This window comes from Pinus tabuliformis, chromosome 1_1, assembly GCF_031772625.1.
Source record: "Pinus tabuliformis cultivar Carrire ecotype Pingquan chromosome 1_1, CPIR1, whole genome shotgun sequence".
NCBI classification, from domain to species: domain Eukaryota; kingdom Viridiplantae; phylum Streptophyta; class Pinopsida; order Pinales; family Pinaceae; genus Pinus; species Pinus tabuliformis.
This window is the reverse complement of record NC_142297.1, coordinates 988,074,271-988,097,608: the sequence shown is the minus strand read 5'-3', so window position 1 is coordinate 988,097,608 and position 23,338 is coordinate 988,074,271. Positions and strand designations below refer to the sequence as shown.

The 23,338-nt window shown below is 35.2% G+C and overlaps 1 protein-coding gene across 1 annotated transcript; it reads left to right on the top strand.

Annotated features, from left to right (window-relative positions):
• The first annotated feature begins 20,067 nt into the window (after window positions 1–20,067).
• On the top strand, window positions 20,068–21,510 carry LOC149217854 (NAC domain-containing protein 22-like). The gene is made up of 3 exons (XM_089391439.1): window positions 20,068–20,248; window positions 20,409–20,671; window positions 21,020–21,510. Exons 1-3 carry the CDS (start codon window positions 20,080–20,082, stop codon window positions 21,485–21,487), a joined length of 900 nt encoding a protein of 299 aa, XP_089247565.1. The 5' UTR covers window positions 20,068–20,079; the 3' UTR covers window positions 21,488–21,510.
• Window positions 21,511–23,338: the final 1,828 nt, after the last annotated feature.

Below are 23,338 nucleotides of genomic sequence, written 5' to 3'. Positions count from 1 at the left end.
TTGGCTTATGCAATGCTCCTGCCACATTCCAAAGGGTTATCCTTAGCTTTTTTGCAAATTTAAATAAATGACGGACTTGAAGTATACATGGATGACTTTACACCATATGGAGATAATTTTGATCCAGCATTGGACACCCTAGAAAAAGTCCTACAACGCTACATTGCTACCAGGCTTTGCTTAAGCCACAAAAAATGTTATATGATGATGACTGAAGGACTTATCCTAGGACACTATATTTCAACAGCTGGAATTCAGTTAGACCCGGCCAAAATCCAAATACTTTTGCTTATTCCAACTCCAACTACTCAAACAGAGGTACGTAGTTTTCTTGGATTTTCTGGTTATTATAGGCGATTTATAGAACATTATTCGCACATTGCTGCACCTCTATATGCACTAACTGGTAACGTTGATTTTCTTTGGACAAAAAAATGTGAACGTGCTTTCAAGGATCTGAACAAGCTCCTATCCACAGCCCCAGTCCTTCGAGGACTAAACTGGGATTTGCCATTCCAGATATCATCTGATGCCTCAGATACAGCCATTGGAGCAGTCCTTGGACAGGAAGAGGATAAAAAACCATATGCTATTTATTACATCAGCAAAAATTTATCCCCTGCTGAATTAAATTACACTGTTACTGAAAAAGAATTCCTAACTGTAATACATGTTGTCAATAAGTTTAAACATTACATTACTGGATATCCTGTTATCTTGTATACAAATCATTCTGCCATAAAATATTTAGCAAATAAGCCTGTCACAAATGGCAGAATAACTAGATGGCTGATTTTATGCAGGAATTCGATATCACAATCAAGGATCGTCCTGGCAAAGAAAACCCTGTAGCCGATTTGCTCTCAAGAATGCCAAAGCCAATCGATGCAGCAGCAATTGAGGATCAATTTCCAGATGAACATCTGTTTGCTGTTGCTGTTCAAACACCCTAGTATGCTGATGTTGCCAATTACCTCACAGTAGGTAAACTACCCAAACATCTAACCCCTAATGAGTGGAAACAGATTGTTCAGAAGAGTGCTCGATTCTCGTGGATTGGGGGAGATTTGTTCCACACAGGCGCAGACATGCATATCAGGAGATGCGTTTGAGAAGATGAAATCTTTGACATTTTAAAAGCCTGTCATGATGGACCATGTGGTGTACAATTCGCTAAGCGCAAAACTGGACATAAGGTGTTGCAAACAAGGTATTATTGGCCCACAATTTTCAAAGATGCAAAGAAATTTGTCCAAGCCTATGATAGCTGCCAGCGAGCAGGACACCCTGGTCAATCTGATGAGATGCCTCTAAAACCACAGTTAGTCATTGAACCATTTGAGCGATGGGCTCTTGATTTCGTTGGACCTATCAACCCATCATCAAACCAGAAAACATATATTTTGGTGGCAACAGAATATGTCACCAAGTGGGTTGAAGCAGAAGCATTGCCTAGAGCTACAGAGTACTCTGTCATACAATTCCCATTCCATCTATTTGTACGTTATGGCCTTCCAAGAGAAATAATTATAGATGGTGGACCACAGTTTGCTGGGAACAGAATAGCTGCAACACTCAACAACTATCATGTCTAGCATAAAATCACTACTCCATATCACCCACAGGCGAATGGACAGGTAGAAAGAAGCAATAAAATAATAGAAACAATTCTAACGAAAACCGTTGCGTCACATAGACGTGATTGCGCTGCCAGACTACCTGAAGCACTCTGGCTTACAGAACAACATGGAGAAGGACCAATGGTTACTCACCTTATCAATTAGTGTTTGGAAAACAACCCATTTTCCCCATAGAATTCGAAATCCAAACATTACGGACAGCACAGGAAGTTGGCTTAGATCTAAGCGAGGCACAGATTAATCGATTGCATCAAATCAATGAGTTGGACGAAATTAGGCTCTCTGCACTACAAAACACTGCCCTGATCCAACAGCAGCGAGCTAAATGGCATGATGCTCTCATTAAAACAAAGTCTTCCATGCGGGAGACTGGGCTCTGTTGTATGACTCCAGGTTTCAGGATTTCCTTGGGAAATTCCAGACTCGTTGGTTGGGACCATACAAAATCCAGAAGGTACATGACAATGGGACCCTTACTCTAATCACAATCGACGGTTCTGGATATGCCTTCAAGGTAAATGGCCACCGAGTTCGCCTCTATCGTAAACCACTCACTCGGGAGTCCTTCTGCTAATAGCTACGCTGAGACTCTGATATGGAGATTCTAGGGGAGGAAGAGAAGTCTTCCTCACTTGTAATTCATTAAGGAATTCATTTCTTTTTACAATTTGTACATAAGTTCTTTTCTCTTTGAATCATTTTTTGTACACATTTTTGAATTAATGTTTTGTTGTTCCTTTTTTTCAAAAGAATAGCATTTTCTTCCAGTTGTTCCTTTTTCAAAAGAGAAAATCCCTTTGCATCAGCCGTCATCTCGTTGTAATTAGGATCTTTTCCTTTATTTTTGTGTGTTTTGATGTTCCTTTTCCAAAGGAACAACATTTTCGATTTTTGGCGTTCCTTTTCCGAAGGAATGGCATTTGTGTGTTTCTGTTGTTCCTTTTCCAAAGGAACAACATTCTTGATTTTCTGCTATTCCTTTTCCAAAGGAGCAACATTCTTGATTTTTGCTGTTCCTTTTCCAAAGGAACGACATTTGTTTGTTCTGCTGTTCCTTTCCTAAAGGAACAACATTTCGATTTCTGCTGTTCCTTTTTCAAAGGAACGACATATCTGCGTGTTTTGTTGTTCCTTTTCCAAAGGAACAGCATGTTCAATTTTCGATGTTCCTTTTCCAAAGGAACAACATTTTTTGCATGTTACGCTGTTCCTTTTCCAAAGGAATAGCATTTTTTGCATGTTGCGCTGTTCCTTTTCCAAAGGAACAACATTCTTGATTTCTGTTGTTCCTTTTCCAAAGGAACGACATTTCTTGCTTCTTTTTGCTGTTCCTTTTTCAAAGGAACAACATTTTTAGTTACTACTGTTCCTTTTTCAAAAGGAATGGAATTTCCTTGTGTTTGTTGTTCCTCTTCCAAAGGAACAACATTTTTTATTCTACTGTTCCTTTTTCAAAGGAACGGCATTGGAATGTTTTGTTGTTCCTTTTCCAAAGGAACAGCATCTGTGTGTTCTGCTGTTCCTTTTTCAAAGGAACGGCATTTGCATTTTCTGCGATTTGAGGTCTCTTATTGGCCCTTTTTCCAAAAGGAACACCACTTGCATGCTTTTGCTCTCCCTATGAAACAGCTTATTCCTTTTGTTGATCTAAATTAAGGATGCTTATTGCTCCTGTTCTTTCAAGTCTTTAGAATACAGCTATGCACTTATGCAATGGATACAAAACCTCAACATACTGAAATCAGCTAATCATAAATCGCTATCTTTATAAGGTTATGCATTCGTAAGAGGAGAAAAGGAAGGACACACTTATTTATCATCTTTTGTTGTCATTGTTCTACTAATTCTGCTATGATTATTTATCTTTATCATGATGCCCTTTTTTTTCCTCCTTGACTATTATTTAGGAATAAGAGCAAAGGGTTTATATCTTCCTATTGAGATGTTAAGACTTCTTCCACCATTCCTACTCTTAAGGAGTGTTGAACCACCCCTTGTGTATAAATAAGGGAAAGTACTTTAGGAAAAAGAAAGAAAGAAAGTAAACATGACTTATAAGTTGTCAAATGCAGGATAGGGGGTCTCATCAAGAGCCAGCCTACCATGATCACGAGGACGAAAGCGAAGTGGCATTCCCACTATGGCCACAACACCAGGGATATGGTCCAAAAGGTATATCAAATAAACAACCCTTGGAACAGGAGGTCTCATCACGAGCCGACCTGCCCACTTTTCACTCCCTCCTCGTGAATGGCATTATGGTTAACTGGTCACCAAGCCAGCATAATGGCCTACATTTTGACATTACATTCCCTAAGTATACACAGTGGATCATGGTTCCATGGGTGAAATAAACAACTCTGCCAAGGTTATGGACACTTGTTGGCAGCAGAGCACTGTTAATGGTATCGAAGTCACATTATTTACACCAATAGGTGAGTTATTAACACCCTTTTGTTTCCTACACCTTAGTAATTAATCATATATCATTTCTTGAATTATATAGGGCATGTAAATCTATTATCACCAATCATGGAAGAGTAATTGACAATGACCACAGGAGATTTAGAAAGTATGACAGATGTCCTATCCTCCCAGCCTCGCATCATTTCACAGCAGCCTCTTACGTAATAATCGATCCAACTCTATGCCTCGATTTCAGTAATTCGTTGTTTTTGTAAACATGGCATATTTCTATACGCTGTTCCTTTATGACTCTGTTTCAGAGCGGGCGCTGCTCCTTTATTTGACGGCTAGGACAGCCTATCACATTGCGGGGGGGAGGTTAACCTCATTATTCCCTGGATTACGTGTCAGCTTACTATTCGGGAAAGTTGTGTACTAGGGTATGGCATGGCTCAATGGCATGCTATTTTTATTTTTGCATGAATTGTTGTTCATAAGTCATTTTTATGGTATACTCTATTTATTGAATAAGTCTTGCATCTATTAGCCTCTCTTTGTTTCAAACAGCACGAACAACTGTCGTTCCATTGAGAATTTACAGTGAAACCATGGGAGGACGATCAATCCGGAGGGAACCGTAGGTGTTGACAGTCTCTGCTGCTGCCCAGGAAATCTTGACAAGAGCAGGGTGGTTGACTTATCTCAACCGCTTGCAGGAGTCTAACGAGACAATGGCAATTGAATTCCTGTAGAATTTGCAGGAGGATTACTCCACAGTGAGGGGGAGACATATAACAATCGAGACATATAACAATCACCGATGACATAATTGCAGAAGTCTTGGGACTAACAGCCATCAGACCTATATGGATGTTAAAAAAGGAGAGATTGCAGAAGATTATAGAAATCTTCCAGGACGAGGGCCAGAGCCTGGCAATCAAAGGAAAGGGAGTTCTGCCAGCAACGCTAGGAGAGCCCTAGGCAGAATTGGCAAGGACCATTCAAAGCTACATCACCTGTGAGGGTAGAAAAGACGTGGTAAGACAACGACATCTTAATCTCTTAGCTGTTCTAAAGTAGAAATGCTTTGTAAATCTACCTGCACTTTTGAATTCGTTACTTCATGATGTTGCACTGAGTATAAAAAAGGCATAGCATGTAGAGTCAGTTGTTAGTCATCATGGGTTGATTCTGTTAATTGTCAGTCATAGCCTCACCCAGCAACAGAGCAGCTGGGAAGAGCTAATTGCCATGATAGATGGGGGGTTGACAACACCATCCCCAAAACGTAAGTATGCCACCAGTACACCAGAGCGTCCATAAAAACGCAGATAATTAGTGAAACATAAACATGCCACTAGTACATCCGAACAACCAGAAAAACGCAAGGAATTGGCAAAGTGTAAGCATGCCACCGGTACACCCGAACAGCCAGTAAAACACAGGAAATCAGTCCGGTTAGCACAAATACGAGGGAGGCTAGAGAAGCTCCAAGGAAACACCATCTAGCCAGTAAAAATTGAATACGAGCAACCCTCACGGCCAGAAGAAGAGGCCGAGCAATCTGAAGGAGAAAAGAAAGAAGAGGCCGAGTAATCTAAAGAGGAGGCCGAGCAATCCGAAGAAAAAAATGAAGAAGGAGCTAAGCATTCTGAAACAGAAGCCAAGAAATCTGAGCAGGAGGAGGAAATGGAACAGTAGGAAGGTAGCCCATTGCAAGACCCAGTGGGAGAAGATGAATTGGCTGAAGTCCTGGCCAATATGGGTGAATATGGCCAACCTTCCAGTCCATCAGACCTCCATGACAAACCCCAGGAGGAAAATACACCCGAAGAACCACATGCAAAGGAGGCAGAAGAAGAGAATCTGCCTGTTCATGACAAAGAGACGATAGGAGATACTGAACAGGAACAATCCGTTCCTAATCAGAAAACACCTGAAGAAATTCTGGAGGAAGCGGGGGCAGAAAGAGAAGTTGCCCAAGAAATGACAGAACCAGTTAGGGTTCCTGCCCCAGAACAGCCAGAGCAGAACAATGAAGAAACACCCCAGAAGGAAGATCCAGGGACTAGTCACAGTCCAGGCCACAGTGAACAGCCTGCTGTTCCTTCTAAGGAAATCTTGGAAATCAAAGAACTGCGAAAGGAACAACAGAGATTATTGAACATAATAGTCCAGCTCCACCAGCAGATTAGGATCTTGAAAGCAAGGCAAAGGGTAAAAAAGACTTCAGGAAGGAAAAAGGTGACCACTCCAGCAAAACCCTGCAAGGCAAAGGGGCATAGGATCAAAATTCGTCATGCTGTTCAAAACCCTGTCGAAAACCAAACTATTGTTCCAAATGATGCTGAGGAACAGACTGCTGTTCCATTTGAAAAGGAACAGCAACAGACTGATATTCACGTTAAAATAGAAATGGATGACATGATGACCAGTGATAAGGAAATTCAGACGGAGGCACCACCTTCAGGAGTGATAAGGGTTCTGAACTCAAAGCAACGCAATAGGAAAGTTCAGGTAAAACTCCCGGCCTCCACTGCTGCATGGAGAAGAGATCCAAAAACAGTAACCCTGCGAAAGGGGTTGAAGCAAGCTCAGCAAGAAGAAGAAAAGCTTAGAGAGCAAACGGTCCCTCGCGAAAAGTATGAAGAGCTACAGCAGCAGCTTAGGAACGTCAATCAATCCGAAAGCCAAGCTTTTGAAGGTTGGCGAAAGGAACAAGAGAAAGTTGCAAAGGTAACTCGTAGGCTAGATATTGTTATCAAGCAGATGGATAACTTGTTTTCTTTATACAATGACGTCTTAGCATGTAGAGCCCTTGCCAAAAATTATGCCCTGTTTCTACTCGAATGGTATTTACAATTAAAAATAAAAGTTGTTAAAGCAAGTGCTCCCATACAAATTAACACTATCAATGATTTTATAGACTGCTGTAAGCACTACGAGGTAAAAGTCCAGAGATTGTTGTGTGAGTTCTATTTACATAACCTTGTATTAGACCAGAGACTGAGTTGAACCCTGGCCCTTTTGTGGGAGACATCCAATTGCAGGCATTCATCTCATTTGGGGTTAATCAGATCAAATGGCTTAAAGCCTATAATACTTTCCAGAGGCAAGAAAACGGCTTAGATTTGTGGGTAAGGGCTGAGCCTAGGAACCCAGTACAGTTGTGGAAAGCACATAGAAACCTCATGAAGACTCCGGGTGTCATTGAAACATTAGGACCCATGCATGAGGCACTCATTCAATAGGGATTAGAATACTTTCTTTCTATCAAAGACCTTGCCATTGATGCAGCTAAATTTTGATATCAAATCTCTAATCCGAATATCCAGCTCAGGGAACCATTTAAGTATGAGAATTTTAAATTAGCTGCCAATCGTTTGCACCTTTATGGCGAAATCATTTTGAGAGCAGGGCCATCCTGGTTAGGATATAGGTTTCGGAGTCCAATTATTTGGCACCCTGCACCCGGATACCAAGCCCTGTATGAGATGCCTGAGGGTCAGACAGGCCATTTCTTTGACTACCTAGTTACTCATCATGGCTATAGGCCTCCGCATGAGATTCCATCTCCAGCCTATTCTCTCACTGCCTTGCATGTCAACTACAACGTTTTCATGAGGGCATGAAACAGTGTAAGCAGGGGGGTGTGTAGAGTACTAAAAAGGTGGTATGTTTTTGATGATCATCTCAGTATCTTTTCAGTAGAACTTGTAAACCTTTTTGCATCATGAACTCGGAAAACGATAAAGAATTATAACAAAACATGTCAGATCAATATGCAAGACTAAAACGCTGACAATTGTCATTCCCTCATGCAGGAAGGAGTGAAAACGAGAAGTTGTCATTCCAAAGGAAAGGACAAGGACGAGATAACCGCTGTCCCTTTGACAGGAGACCGAATGCAAACAAGGCAAAGCAAATCAAAGTGAATTGGCCCAGAAAAGGAGGTGGAGATACCAGCTCGACGCAGGAGAGAAAAGAAATGATTGAGGATTAACGAATTAGTGGATCGCTATTTTATCTATTTTTTGCACTTAGACATCTCTGCCATCACCCTTATAAAACGGACAACACTATTAGCTCGAGAGAGAGTTAGACATGATTATGTTTTTATCTAATTTCTGTTAAGATCAAAACTTTGATCATTGAGTCTCGATAAGAACTGGTTTACTCTAAGTTTGCTTCATGCATTAATACAAACTTGGTGATTACTTCATCTCTGCGTCTGGATTAACCTAAATCGGTGTACCCCTGGAGGCTAAGGGCCCGGCCCTGGAGGACACTTGCTCCTGTATTATTACGATTTGGCTTCTGCATGGTTTGCTTATCGTCGTTATTTGGTAATCTGATATGCTTTCTAAGCTTACATCACATGCTCTGTTATGTTTAATTCATTAAGGTTTCCACAGACATAACTATTGTATCGACTCTGCACTATATTACTGTTCTTTTCAGAGTTGATCTAATATTACTAGTCTTAACAGAATATTGTTACTATTCCATTACAGAGCTTTTGTGCTGTGCACCTGTTCATACACGTTACAGAATTCATCTTGGGAGTTATGTTCTTTACGATTATTGAATTGATGAACAATGTTGTTCTACTTTGAGCGCAGTCGTATTCCTTCTAACTAAGATTGATGCTTAGATCAGATTACTATTTAAGTATGTTGTGTGCATGTATGGTTTTCGAGCGCTGTTCCATAACTTATCAATAATCAGTGTTGTTCCATTGGTGTGTGTTGTTCGATCTGCCTTAAGAGTGAAAGATTGTCGTTTGATTATGATTAATGCATTTGATTTGATAGATTAAGTTTGTTACTGCTTGCGAGACTTAGCTATTGTTCTATTTCATAATTGTTGTTCCATTACAGACTTGCTGTTCGATTCCTTATCTGTTGTTCCATTTTCTTATCTGCCATTCCATTTACTGGCATTTGTTGTTTTGGTGTGGGAGACGATCTAAGGCTGTAGTGAGCCTTGGCATTTACTGTCTAGCTCCCAGATCCACGATCTGTTCTCTGATTTCCTTTTCCATCAGTTTCCAAAGGGATGGGTTATCACTACTGAACCCTTGACTGATAAGCTATTTAGTCTTCAAAGTGTGTGATTTACTCTTTTGAAATAGTTAAGTTGTAGACAAGCATCCGTTTACTCTTGTATTTCTGAACACTGTACTACTAGCATTACTCTGACAAATGATAGCCTCAGATTGAGACACTCTTTGAAATAACAAAACACTCCCGGATTGACATATTAATGTGAGGTAATTAGAGGTGAAAGAGACCCTTTTTATATCTCTACACCATATATCAATGGAAACATCTCGACAAGTAGAATTAGAAGATCCTTGACTTAGAATAGAGTAAGTTGTCCAGTCAAAATTCCAATGCAACATCAGGGTAGCCCCTAATGCTGCATCGATTGAAATCAAGGACAACCACTCATCAACAGGACCCACATATACTTTCTTAAACTTTACCTTTATCATCCCTTTGTCTCTGAGTTGATATTTATTTGTCCAGTATCTATGTCACACTGCATAACCATCATGTTGACATATTTATCAAGTAGGTTTCCATCAAGGATAACAAATTGGTCATAACGCCAACAATCTCCCCCTTTGGACTTGATGGAAACCACTTTGGTGTTTGGTAACCATCACTTGTAAATACCTTGAAAAAACATTATAAGCATACGAGGCTTCTCTCCAAGAATTATTCTCCAAACACCAAGCTACTCTCCCCCTTTGACACCAAGGGAAAAGGACTGACCAATGATGAATGAAGACTTCTTTCTCCCTTTGTAAAGAGAATTACTGACCATGCTCCCCCTGAGCACATGCTGAAGCTTATGGAATATTTTAAATGAAGGACATGACTTTATGACTCAACCAAATATGACCTTTCCTATCACCAAGGACTCATTCTTACATCAAGCACCCAACACAGTGGGGTTACATATTTAACTGATCATTACATCAAATGCCAAAAATAATGGGATTACATATATAATTAACCTGACCCTAATATTCGAAACTTGACTGAATATTGCAATTATTACATCATGGGTATATACATTACCTTTACATCAAGAGACATATATGAAATTTATGATCAAAAGCAAGGACCTCAGCCATGTGGCAACAAGACCATAGTAATCATCAAAGTATCTTGCAACATAGATAGATATATGAATAGCAACATGCCCCTCATGATCGTCAATGTGCAAGATAAGACAATGTAGCTTCAATACCATCAACATGTGACTAAATACGTAGCATCATAAGATGTTTCCATAGAGATCTATTGTCAACTCATCCCCTTGACCTCATCAAGGTCAACTTGCTCTTTCTCTTTGTAGGAGGAGTTTCAACCCAAAGATGTATAGATCTTATGCAACAACAATATATATTTTCATGTACCAACAACATATGTGAGAACCAAGAACATCATCATAAAGTAAGATAGGGAAATGCAACATCAAACCTCATCAGCATCACCATGTGACCAAATCTATCGATTGTGACTAAATATGCAATGTCAACATCACCCAACAATTGTAGTAGTAGTATATCAGTAACCATCCTATTAATTTCATCATATACATCTATCAAAGATAAGGAGAACCTTCAACATCAATCAAATGTATGAAGAAGAATCATCACACCATAGGAAACTAAAGTGATCGTCCATAAGATTCCTATCTACAATTTATTGATATCCTATGCCATAGAGATAAAAATATGTAAGAATTCATCATCATCAACCAATCATAAATGAGATTGTATAATCAAGATTTGTTAGTATCCCATCTCCTTTATCTCATCAAGATCAATATGATTTATATACAAAGAACCACAATCTTCAAGAAACATACCATGTGTAGAATATCATGTACATGTACCATCACCATGTAACATATGTGAGAACCAAGAAAAACACTATAGACATCATCCATAACTACACCATATGCAACTTATGCATCATTGAAGGCATAATGACAACAGCATATAAGTAGTGAGTGAAACTTATCATCATCAACTAATTTCAGTAAGGACCATGGCATGCATATCCTCTTCATGTAGAATTAACTACACTAATTGCAACCTTATCCAAGACTTTATCATCACTAATGAAAGAATAACAACATCATATGTGTCTTCAACAACAACCTTCTACAGATCATCAATGATATATATACTTATCATGAAAATCAGCATGCAACAAGGAATTCTCAAGAAACCAAAATTCCAAAAATGCACTATTACAAGAATAGAAAATGCTTCCCCTAAACCTGTGCCAACTGTTCACTATTAGATCTGACCATATCTATCTTCATTAATCATTAAAGCCATAAAAATAACTAAAGAATAAATTCATATTAAAACAACTCATAACCATCATAATCCAATACCACTTCTAAGTAGTATTTGAGCATCAATAGGTTTCAACCAACCATTGTAAAATAATAACCAACTGAAGCATATCAGAACCTCTCACCGAGTCTGTCCCACTATTTCTCCATCTTATAGAAATCATACACGACTTTCTCGATCAAAACTCTCATATATACACTATTGTTCTTCATAAGATATGTGTATAGAAAGAAAAGTGTTGAACTTTCATAGCTACAACGCACCTTGAGATCATATGTCACTGATCTTTAAGACCTGATAACCATCTCCTGCTTTTCATGAGGTCATGTTCCTCTCATCACTTCTACAATCACTCTATGAAGTATTCCTTCAAAGAATAATTTACTGCAATAGAGATTATCTTCTTTTACTGTAAGTCCAAATCCTACTCATTTCTGTGAGAATTCAATTCTTTAATCACATATAATTTTTTTGGATTTTTGTATCCTTTTTCTATAAATTTTCCAGTGTATTCATCCATAACCTTGCATTTGGTTAATGTAAACACAATTATATTTCATTTATACGCCATTTGACCTACACATAGAGTAGTATGCTTTAGTCTTTGAACTAATAAAGTATCATTTGCTCCTCTATGTTTACTAATTATGGATCTACCTTTTCCCAAAACTTTTGCTAGAGCATTATTTCCAAGAATAACCTTACGATATTGGTTTTTCTTGAGAGACTCAATATTACTTTTATCTCTAGTCATGTGATGAGAGCATCTACTATTTATGTACCATTCATCTTCTTCTTCAAACAAGTAGAGAAAAAGACCACACCTTATATGTTCTTTTCGTTCTGCTTATTATGAGAAATGTTGGTGAATCCATCTTTTTCAAGTATTTTGACATCAATATTCTTATCTAATTTCTTTCCATGTTGTCTAAGGTGATCCATATATTTTGTTCCTACATTCTCAAACTTGTACCAAGCATAACATCTTATATGAGCAAAGGAATAATAATATTTTTGTTTCATATTCCTTCTAGTCAATCAATAGATTTATGACCAAATATGTTGCAATAAAAGAAATATCACTTGAAGAAACCTGAGTACCTAGAAGATGATGATCTTTCAGTGAAGTAGTTATTTGCTTGAGATTGAAACAATCTACTTCTACAATTCGCTGCAACGTGTCCATAATTATGACATATAAAACATTCAACATAATTGATCAAAGGAGAGAATCGATTAAAGTCTCTATTATTGGGATCAAATGATTTCTTTTGAGAATTCATCTTCTTTGGATGTTGATCTAATTTACTTCTAATCTCTTTATTGAGCACTTCAGTTTTGCATTGTTACCCTTTAGATTCTTTTCTTCTAATTTACCTTTTAGAATGTTTACCTCAACCTCAATTCTTTTGTATTTCTTTTCCTTTTCAAGATACCAATCCCTCATTCCTTCTTCAACCTTTCTTCCTTCTTCTATTTTCTCCTTTAAGTTGATAATTTCTTCCTTCAACCCATTCTCATGTTCTTAAAATGCTTGAAGTAGTTCTTCATTTCACTTGTTTGACTTCTAAAGATCTACTTTTAGAGAGACTATCTTTGCTTCATGGCCTTCACAATATTTTTTAGATTCTACTCCAACATTTACTGCTTTAATATGATCCCTGTTATCATATGCCTACAACTTATCTTTGAGATTAATAATCATTTTCAAAGCAAGAACAAATTTTATTCTAAGATTAATTTTTTCTTCTAACATGTCTTCTTCTGAATTTGTAACTCCATCATGCTCATCTTTTGACATATTGTTAGAAATAAGATTACCTGATAGTTCTCTTGATGAATAATATCGCTTTGGTTTTTCTTTATCAATGGCCGGTAGATTATCCCATACTTCCTTTGTAGTTGCATAATACAGAACCCTATTTAATGTTGAATCAAGTATGCTATTAATGATGACACTTAATGCTTTACTATTCTTTTGAAATTCTTCATCTTATGGAGGAATTTTGGTGAAGCCATTTCTTAACAAATATAGAACATCAAGGTTCATTAAATTAGGCTTCATCTTTTCTTTCCATTGTTGTTAATTATCATTTATTGGCATGAGTACACCTTCATTGTCCTTTGTTTCTGACCTTCCTTGTTTTTATGCTTCTAGGGCCATAATTTTCGAATTTTCTTTCTCTTTAGAATGCTTAATTTCACTTTTACCCATGAGTGCAAGTTTAGTTGATTCACTATCATCTTTTCTATCATTATTTCTACATATAAAAGGAAATGGACCACAATTAGAACAAGAACCCATACTTGATAATTATTTGTTACTGTCTTCTTCATTCTTGATCAATAGAAAGTGGGGTGCTTGCAAGATTGAATATTTGCTGGCATTTGTAACTATCACTACATCTGATATATCATAGTCACTACCACAATTTTTTGACTCCTTCCTTCGAGCTATCTTCTTCTTTCCCATCATCCTTGATCCACTCAAAGTGGTTAAGCTTCAACTGAAGTGATGTGCTCTGAAACCAATTATTGGAAAAAATACTTTGGGGGTGGGCTGTGAATCAGTATTTTAAAAAACTCACTTAAACCTTTCAATTTATTATTCATATTTATGTACACTTTTGTCATTATGTAAACCATTGTACGTTTGCGACTATGATGAAGGAAAACTGCATATATCTATTTAACTAACTTTTCATATATTTCATCATTTGTTGCACTTTAACCAATGTATCATTAATTTATTCGGCTTTAATTATACAATAACTATGAGCATTAACAAAAGAATACACCATCACACATAAGCAACACATCAAAACATGAGGACACCAAGAGTTTTATGTAGACATCCAATGTTGGATAAAATCATCATGGTCATAATATTTGTCTTCATCTTTTATTATAAAGGAAAACATCTTACAATATTGTACTAGTGCAAACTCATACCAGTACATATGCACCCACCTGTAAAAGGCTACAACCTTCCCTAATTATCTAACACCCAATGGAAGGGAGCTCCAACCCCTTGATCTTGTTTACTAACACCTACTGAAAGGGAGCTCAAAACCCTTGATCATATTTACCATCTACCACTAGTAGGAAGCTACAATTTTCTCATTGAAGGCTCCAACCCTCAACACGTCTGTGGACCACATTTGATAATATTTCATACTAGATCTACCTGATCCAAAACATCAAACCTGTGGGGCACTTTTCATCACATTTTCATATTGGAGCCACTATGATCATTTAAGCCTAATACCAAATAATAATTTTGAAATCAATCATTGTATCAAATCACTCAATCACTGAACCAAATGAACCATCAAATAAATTACTAGATCAGACTAAATTCAGATAGCTCATATCAATACAAAATTACTCATCAATAAGCCAAAAATCGTTACTTATCATAGAAACCACCTGTTGCTACTGCAAACCCTAATCAATCATATGTTAGAATATATATGCTACTATTGTGAGTCATACCTGCATATGTACATGCTTCTCCTTAAGAGGACCTGCGTACATATCTCAAAATACTAAATAACTAAATCTAAATCACTGTCACACTGAATCAATAACTAAATCACATATTGAACCCATCACAAATCACTGAACCAGATATAGATCACCACACAGTAGCATCATCCCTAGTCGACATATCATTTCATAAACAACTCAACCCTACGAGAGTTATCAAACATAGATTATCATGAGAAAGACATCTTCAATAGATAACAACAAACATAATAGAACTGATAAGACATCATTAGAAACTCATACTATAAAACCCCAGGAGATGTATGTGACTCTTGTAAAGCACATTCATGTTTGTACACGCTTATGATTCACCACACATGTGTACAGATCTGTTCATACTACAAAATATATACATGACTACCCATTATACGATTCAAATATGTACGCAACTTCTCATTGTCAAACCCACGTACAGATCTGTAATCACTGAGACACATCTACCCTACAACACAATGTCTGTCAAAACCAAATCTTGACATGCAAATTGTTACAGACACACATCATAATATCATCATCACAAATTTTCCCAACCATAAACATATTATTCAATATGTGGTCATTTCACATCTATTAGATTTGATCCATCTCCATGCTCCTTAGTGCACTCCTATTTCATATCAAGGCATTCATAAATAATCCATCACATGCATACACTAACACTTTGATCTTCATCTCCTTATATAGCTTAGGCCTTAGTCAATACCTTAGGCCAATCCCTTAGTAATGTTGATGGTATTCTTTGACGGATCAAATATTCATTGTTACGTTCAATACTATGGACCAATACCATTGTAAAGACCCCTGGTATTCATAATACATGGTGTGGAAATTGTATGTGACTTCTCTTCATCACACTTCCGTATGTACGTGGCTTCTCTTCACGAGACCTGCATATACTTTCCTAAACTTTACCTTTAGCATTCCTCTCTCTCTCGACTGATATTCGTTTTTCCATTCTCTCTGTCACACTTAATAACCATCATATTGATATATTTATCAGGAAGGTTTCTGTCAAGGACAACAAATTAGCCATAATGCTAACAATTAACACTTCCTAGCTTAGATTTTATTTTATTTTTATAGACATGTTATGATGAACTATCTAGTGGAATTTCCTTAAAGTTTATATATTAGTAAATTAGAAGTCACTAACCTTGATTTTGTTAGAACTCTGAAGGATAGAGAATCCTTACCCACACTCAAGATGTTCTAATTTATTAAGGGTGAGGGGTTATGATTTAGGGATTGAGCGGTTATAGGCTTTAGTGATAAAAAGGATTTGGGGGTTTAATGGCTAACGAGGTTATATACAACTCTATAATGCATATTCTCAAAAGAATATAAAGATAAAATATATTACAAAAAAATAACATAAAGAAAATAAGCAAAAATGAAAAACAAAATTAAATCATACAAAACACTATTATGGAAAAACCTTAACCAAGTAAATCCACATGCAGATCAAATAGCATAGCTATTCATTGAACCCAATTACTAGTAATGAGATTTCAAAGAGGAAAACAACACTATTTTTTTTTTATATTGAACCCATGTTAATACAAAGAGTGTGCAGACGTGGAACCCACTAGCATTTGAATTGGATCAACTCCACCTAGAAATAAGGAGCATGTATAGAGGAATATACACATAGAAGGAGAGAATGACCCCACTTGTTTGTTCGAGGATGGTTAATTGCATAATGTCTTTGGTATGTCTTCCACAGAATCCTTTGTCATATTTCTCAACTTTCAGAGTAGACAATTACACGTCACTTTCATGTTTTGATTTTAGAAAATGTGACAACATGTGTAGTTCACACACAACATAAAGTTAATTTGTTGTTCATGTTAAGATATACATGTTGGTTTGGGATAACATGCAGGAATTAATTTATTGTTATATAAGTAGCTTTAGAATTCTTTATAGCAATACTATATTGGGTTATTCTATGCATATAAAAATGGATATGGAAAATAACCATTTCTAGCTTTTACTCACAAACTAGTTGAACTTGCATGTCAACCACTGAATGTCATGCTTGAATGTCTTTTTGTTAAGAGTACCATATTATTTGTATGTTTGGGTTTAGAATAAGATTCATAGGGCGTGATAGACTTGTGCCAAGGAAGAACATTTTCCCTTATATGATACATCACATGCTAAAAATATGGGTCGAGTGATAAGTAGTAATTTCTCGAGAATGAAATGGTGTGCTGAAGGAACCATTCCTTGATATGAAAAGGTAAATAAATTTATGGTTTCTTAGGAAGCATGAATCATAGGGGTGCCCATAAAAAGGGTGAAATATTACCAAATGAGGTTCATATGCCCTTTATATGAAAGATTAATTGAGAGGAAAGGGAATGATTTAAAAAGCTTTCTAGAATTGCAAATTCCTATTCAAAGCTCAGAATTCAGTAAAAGTGCAGTAACTACAAGTCTCCTCATAAGTATAATGCGTCAAAAAGCTTAGAAGTTCACTCAAAATTTTATTTAAGAGGAAAAACTTGAATACCTATTTATTGTTGATTAAGAGTTGGATATATTTTATAAATTAGTTCATGTTGATTTTTTAAAAGAATAATGATAACATTTTAAAATTATTATTATTATTATTATAATATTAAGATTAATTTTCATTTATTAATTTAAAAATTAAAATTAAAAATTAAATATATTAAGGAAAAAAATTCATAAATTTTTATAGGATTAACCAGTGATGAAAGTTCTTATTATTAATAAAATACATTTAATCATATAAACTAATATTAAAATTCCATTATATTGATTTATTTTCTCTATTAATTTTTTTGTTTTAATTTCATGGCAATTTCTCTTTACATTTTTTTACAGAATAATGAAAGAAAATAGTATAAATATAATTCGTAAATAACTTTAACTAAAATGATTGAATTTAACACGAATGTTTGAATTTTTGTTAGAGAATTAAAATCGTAGAGATCATCTCATCGAGAAGAATAACCATTAAAAACGAGGTTTAATAGAATGCCACTCAAAACGTCAAAGTCATTCAATTCGTGTTATGGAAAATATAATAGTTTCCTTCATCTTTACGGCATTGGGAAGAGACTGTTCAACGCATCCTCATTTGAATATGAGATTTTCGTTTTAAAGTAAATAATTCCCCTTTTTTTAAACCTTTTTCTAAGAACTTTGAATAGTGCTTTTCCTCTTTCATATGGTGCCAGATTTTATTTTTTCTAATGATAATAACCTTTTTTTAAAGAACTTTGAATACTGTTTTTCTTCTTTTATATGGTGCCAGATATTATTTATCCTGATGATAATAATTTAATTTGAAATTAGAAAATCATAATCAAATTCAATTAAAAATCAAATATTTAAATAAATAGGGACATTTTTAACCTCACTAATATCATAATTTGAAAAAATAAAAAAAAAATATCATAATTTGAAAAAATAAAAAATAATATTAACAATTTTATTAGTATATTGAAAGATTATAATTTAACTCAACATTAGATAGATTAAAATTTAATTTAATAAATTATATGTATTTCAAGTTAAGTTTCTGTGATCCATAATTTGTATGATAGAAATATTTTCAAAAAAATCACATCAGAAAAATTTTATCGACACGTTTCGAAGCAATTAATTATTAAGGAAAATCAAATTTATTTTTATAAATTTAAAATTAAAATAAATAAACATTAATTATTAATTATTAAATATAATTAATTATAAATATAAACTTCAAAATGTTAAACAATTAGATTATATGGGATATAGGGTTGGCGAATATCTCTCTAAACAATAAACTGTTTTATTTTATAGAAATTTATTAATTAGAAAAAATAATAAATTTATTATTATTTATATCATATAATTTTTTTCAAAATGGGAAAAGTGAAAAATTATAAAAACAATTAAATATAATTAACCTTTGTGTTTCCAAATTTTTTTAATTTCAAATAATTTATCAACGTAGAAGAAGGTAGGTGAATTATCTATTAAAATTTCGAAGAATGTTTTCAAATTTAAATATAATTTACATTTTAAGAGAAACAAAATTAATTTAGAGAATATATATATATAAAATATCTTTATTTATTAAATTATTATATCTTATTAATTTATTTATTATTATTATTTTATAAAATTTAGTTGGAATGTTAAATAAAGAAATAATTTAAAGATGTTGTTTTAGTTATACTGAAAGGATTTCTCACCCATAAAAACTTTTTAAAATACATTTTATTCTATAATTAACTCAATTTTTTTTTTTTTTTTTCCATACATGAAAAAACTTATTACTCTCATTGTAAAACCGTCGTAATTTCATTGTAAAAGCAGTTACAATGACTGAAATGCACCCTCACACTTAATTTCTTACCATAAGAGTTGAATATATATTATCGCATATCCATCATAAATCGTAAAAATAAGTAAAAGAAACCACCATTAATATATTCTTCTAAAACTAAATTTAAGATAAATATATCCCATAAATAATATTGTTTTGCACGGGACACGAAGATGCAATACATCTACATCGAAATTTCCAGGAGATGATGACTATGAAGACTGCACTGCTATGAATACGCGGAGGAAGAGCTTGGAAGGACCTTGACTATTATTCTTTTCAGCATCGAACCCGAGAATGTGAACGGTCATGCAGCAGTAACGAAATTTAGTAAATATGATAAGGGACACAGCTTTTCACTGTTATCTTGGAGCCGCCGATTCCTATTATGTATAGAAGACTGTCTATCACACGGAATAGTATTCTCTTTTTCATGATGTGACAGATTTATAAATGTTTGAAGTTCAGCAAAAACTTCCAAAACAATTGGACGGCAGAGCAGCTAACCCACATTGAATAGTATTTCGTACGTCCTTTACGTGTGGACCGATCTCTCTTTCTCCTCCATGCATTTTTTTCCTCACAGCGCGTGCCATCTGCGTGTTAAATTATTTGAAGCATTATATAACATGCTCTGAGTAATCCACAGGCATTCCCAAACAGAATACTGTTTTTATATATATAGATGCGGGCTAAGGCAATTTGCATGAGTGGTTATTCAGATGGCCATGTCGGATAATAATTGCAACGATGGGATGCTCCGGGGAGAGTTCATGGACCTTCCTGGCTTCAGATTCTATCCCACAGAAGAGGAGCTGCTGACTTTCTATGTGAAGAAAAAAATCCAGGCCGGCCACCAAGTGAACTTCGATAAAATTATACCAACATTACACTTGTATCAATATGATCCCTGGGAATTACCAGGTACACGTATTTGAAATTAAACTTAGACAATATTCATTAACCCACTACATACCGTCTCGTCATTATGGTCCCTGGAAATGACCAGGTAGAGTTACTTTTTGCTGCTTCGCCGGTTTGAATTTGTATCTAATTTTCCCATAATATTATTAAACCCTAGCAGGTTTGGCTCATGATCCTGGAGCGCGACAATGGTTCTTCTTCGTTCCGAGATATCATAAGGAATGCGCTCGGACTAACAGACTGACGGCGTCCGGTCACTGGAAGGCCACCGGTACAGACAGAGCGGTTCGCAACGAGCTATTTCAGTGCATCGGTCTAAAGAAAATTCTGGTATTTTATAAAGGGAAAGGTCGTTACGGGCAGAAGACCGACTGGATCATGAACGAGTATAGGATACCAGATTTCACCTTCTCCGCATCCGAGGTGATCAGTTCTGCAATTCTTTTTCATTCTTCTTTCATGCTAATTTTTTTTTTGTAAGTAAGAAAGCAATATGCCTAAAGAAATTGTTTTTCACCTTCGAGTTCAATTTAATAAACATCGATATATCACTGTAAATTACTACTTAATATCCCTTGATGGATCAGAAGAAAATGTTTTTCGGTTGACAATTAAAAATGTGTTTGATATCACATATCATTTACCAAATCCAAGGTTTTCTGGCTTAAAATAAGGAGTTGTTGCTTAGAGGAATGGAAGGTTTCGTGCCTTAAAACAAAAAGTTATTATTTTGAGCGGTTTTACTGAAGAAATGTAAGTTGGCATATGCAGAATAAGAGGGACTTCGTTTTATGTAGGATATACAGAAAGACTGCTACCCAGAAGTCGTCGGAACAACGAGCAAAATCTAATGACATTGATGAAGAAGAACCGGTTGTTTCAAGTGAGATGTATGGAGATAAATCTCAATCCATGACCTTTAACGACAGCTGCTTATCAAATCCAGTGGTAGACGCTAAAATTTCTTCATTAAAATATGTGGATGGTAAGGGTGAATGCTCCCCTCTAGATAAAACGAAGGATGAATCTAGTCTCTTCGACTTCCTCGAACCGATCATCTTTTCTGAAGATCAAGAACCTACAGCATTGAAAACCTATAAAGCCTGCAAGCCACCGCAGTTAGAGATGCCTACGCTATCGATGGACTTTTTGTTTGGCCAGCAGATTGCCACTCCTCGTGCTCTTTTGGCCACACCATCACCATTTCAGATTCCATTATCAAGTGATAGAGTACTGTAGATTCAATTATGAAGTTATAGAATACCGCATATTCGTTGGTTGGTCAACTAATTCAAGCTGATGTGATAAATGAAACCCTATGATGACTTTTCTCTACAAACCGACTTCCTTGTCTCTGAAAATTTCATTGCTATGGCGTCCTGAACCTGGTTTTTTATGATCAACTTTTATGTCGTCTCTCCATATGGCTTATAGTCTATAACCAATACTCAATTAGAAGAAATAATTTCCTTGTTTCTGAAAGTTTAGCTTGCAATGGCGTCCTAAACCTGGTTTTATATGATCAAATTTTATGGTGTGTCTCCATATGGTTTATAGTCTATAATCGATGCTCAATTAGGTGAAATGTATGGGAGTCTATTCTACTGCAAAGAGTTTAAGTGTGAGTGCCTCCCCCGAGTAAAAGTTTAAGTATGCATAAGTGAAGATTATCACACATAATTATACCTTCGAATTTGAATTATTTTTTACACTTCTCATAATTAAAAAAAAAAAGAAAAAGTTGTGGATAGATTATAATATGATTTTTTAGATTTTTCAGCATTAAAATTTGAGGTGAAATGTTGATTTGTGTTATTTAAAGTGCTTTTTATTGTAGATATGGATTCAGCACCTTGAAAAAGGCCTAAAACACTTAGATTATACAGGAATTACCCATCAAATTTATAATTTCAATAAAAAAAACCGAACTTAAAAAAATCTCACTAAAAATAACTCCTATATAATTATATAGGAATGTAAAATATAACACAACACACAGCTACAGCTAACAACCAAAAAAACCTCACATACCAGAGAAACGATGAAGACCACCTATACATAACAGCAGCTTCACAAATAACCTCCATGCATGACATAACACACCTCATCACACTCTACAACTGCAGCAAAATATGCCGCTACAGCCGGCTGCGACTTCGATTCTGCATCCATCCTTCTGACCATTTATCCTTTACACAAATTTTAAGTCGGTTAATTGCCATTTCAGGGTTGGGCAAATGGGGCGGTGCTGCTTCATGTGATCGAGTTAACTTGGTTCTGCTTTTTTGGACTTTGATGGGTTTTTTTTTGAAATTTGATGGGTTGAGTCAATGAGGCTATTTTGCTTAATCCATCGTGAAATTTTCTAAGTTAAATTATTTCTTAAAAAAAAAATGGTTCATATACTAAAATGGTTTTTTTTAACATGTAAATTTTTATCTGGTTGTTCATTAATTTTATACGTTTTAATGTCCTGTCACAAACTTTTTCAACTTAGATTTAACATTCATTTTAAATTTACTTTTGGAGTAATATTTATTTTTGGAGTAATAGCTAATACCATCTTACTATGTCAAGTGTACAAGAGCAAAAGTTTCGCTATAATCATAATCCATGACATACCAGCCATGTTTTATGTTTTTCAATTTCACATTCAATATTTAATTTAGTTTTATAAATCTATTTAATATCTATACTATTTTTACTTTTATACATATCTAAAAACTCCAAAATAGCATCAATCTCTTAATCCATAGCTTTTTTCAAAACTTATTCTTTAATAAATTCATTAAAATTTACAATATCATATGCAATTAAAGCAAAATTTGAAACTAGATCTATTCTAATACAATTCTTTTAAGCTTCTAGTCTTCTAGCCTTAAATTATGTTCTTTAATGTAGGTAATATAGGAATAAATTCTTTATTTACCTCTGATCATGTTGGCTGTTGTCCACCATAACTTGTTGGCTTTCCATGCTCTTCAGTTCTCAGTGTTCTAAACTGTAATGGTTATCTCATGTTGATTGTCTTCCTAAATTGCTTGCAATAGGTGTATATGGAATCAACTATCGACCTTGTACTTCTCTCTG